This window comes from Penaeus chinensis, chromosome 11 (assembly GCF_019202785.1).
Source record: "Penaeus chinensis breed Huanghai No. 1 chromosome 11, ASM1920278v2, whole genome shotgun sequence".
Classification (NCBI taxonomy): domain Eukaryota; kingdom Metazoa; phylum Arthropoda; class Malacostraca; order Decapoda; family Penaeidae; genus Penaeus; species Penaeus chinensis.
Window position 1 is genome coordinate 9,826,201 of NC_061829.1, and position 828 is coordinate 9,827,028.

General features: G+C 36.2%; 1 protein-coding gene across 1 annotated transcript in view; it reads right to left on the reverse strand.

Annotated features, from left to right (window-relative positions):
• Nucleotides 1-285: 285 nt before the first annotated feature.
• Nucleotides 286-828, reverse strand: part of LOC125030552 (solute carrier family 23 member 1-like) — an 11,915-nt gene continuing 11,372 nt past the window's right edge. The window contains exon 14 of the mRNA XM_047620658.1: nt 286-562. Within this exon, the coding sequence (XP_047476614.1) occupies nt 478-562 (85 nt within the window). The 3' untranslated portion in view covers nt 286-477. The remainder of the gene's footprint in view (nt 563-828) is intronic.

An 828-nucleotide genomic window follows, 5' to 3' on the forward strand; every position in this document is an offset into this window, starting at 1 on the left:
GGGATCACGAGACCAATTTTAGTTTCTCAGCAGTAAGGAAACCATGCTTTCAAGGGATGTTGTAGTGCATCTACACACACACACACACACACACACACACACACACATACATACACACATTCACAAGCACACAGACACACACACACACATACACACACATATATATATATACGTATACATACACACAATACACGCACATATGTGCACATACATGCATCAAACTGAAAATGAAATTGTTTAATTCAATAAAACCAAGTCAACAGGATACAAATGACAAAGCTTGAATAACAATCTTAATAAGACTTACATAGATATAATAATACACATATAATATACATCTATATATTCCATTTACAGTCACATAAACTTACACCAATATAAAGTTCAACAAGATAAACAAAATAGACTTGATTGAATTATTAGCGTATAAGCATTAAAAACGATACCAGAACAAAACACCAGATAATACTTTTTCCCTCAAGGATCCTCCTGCTGATTTGGTCTCCTTCTGGCGAATCCCTTGAACGTCGGGGAGAAGGGCAGGCGGGAGGCCCAAGAGGTTCTGCAAAGACAGCACTACTGTAGCTGCAGGTTAAGGCGAGAGCGGTCGAGGAGGGATAGAGAATATATAGGTGTATGTGCATTCAGTTATCTGTGTCTGTGTCTTTCAATCTCTCTCTCTCTCTCGCTCTACATGCATACATACATACATACATACATACATACATACATACATACATACATACATACATACATACATACATACATACATACATACATACATACACACACACACACACACACATATATATATATATATATATATAT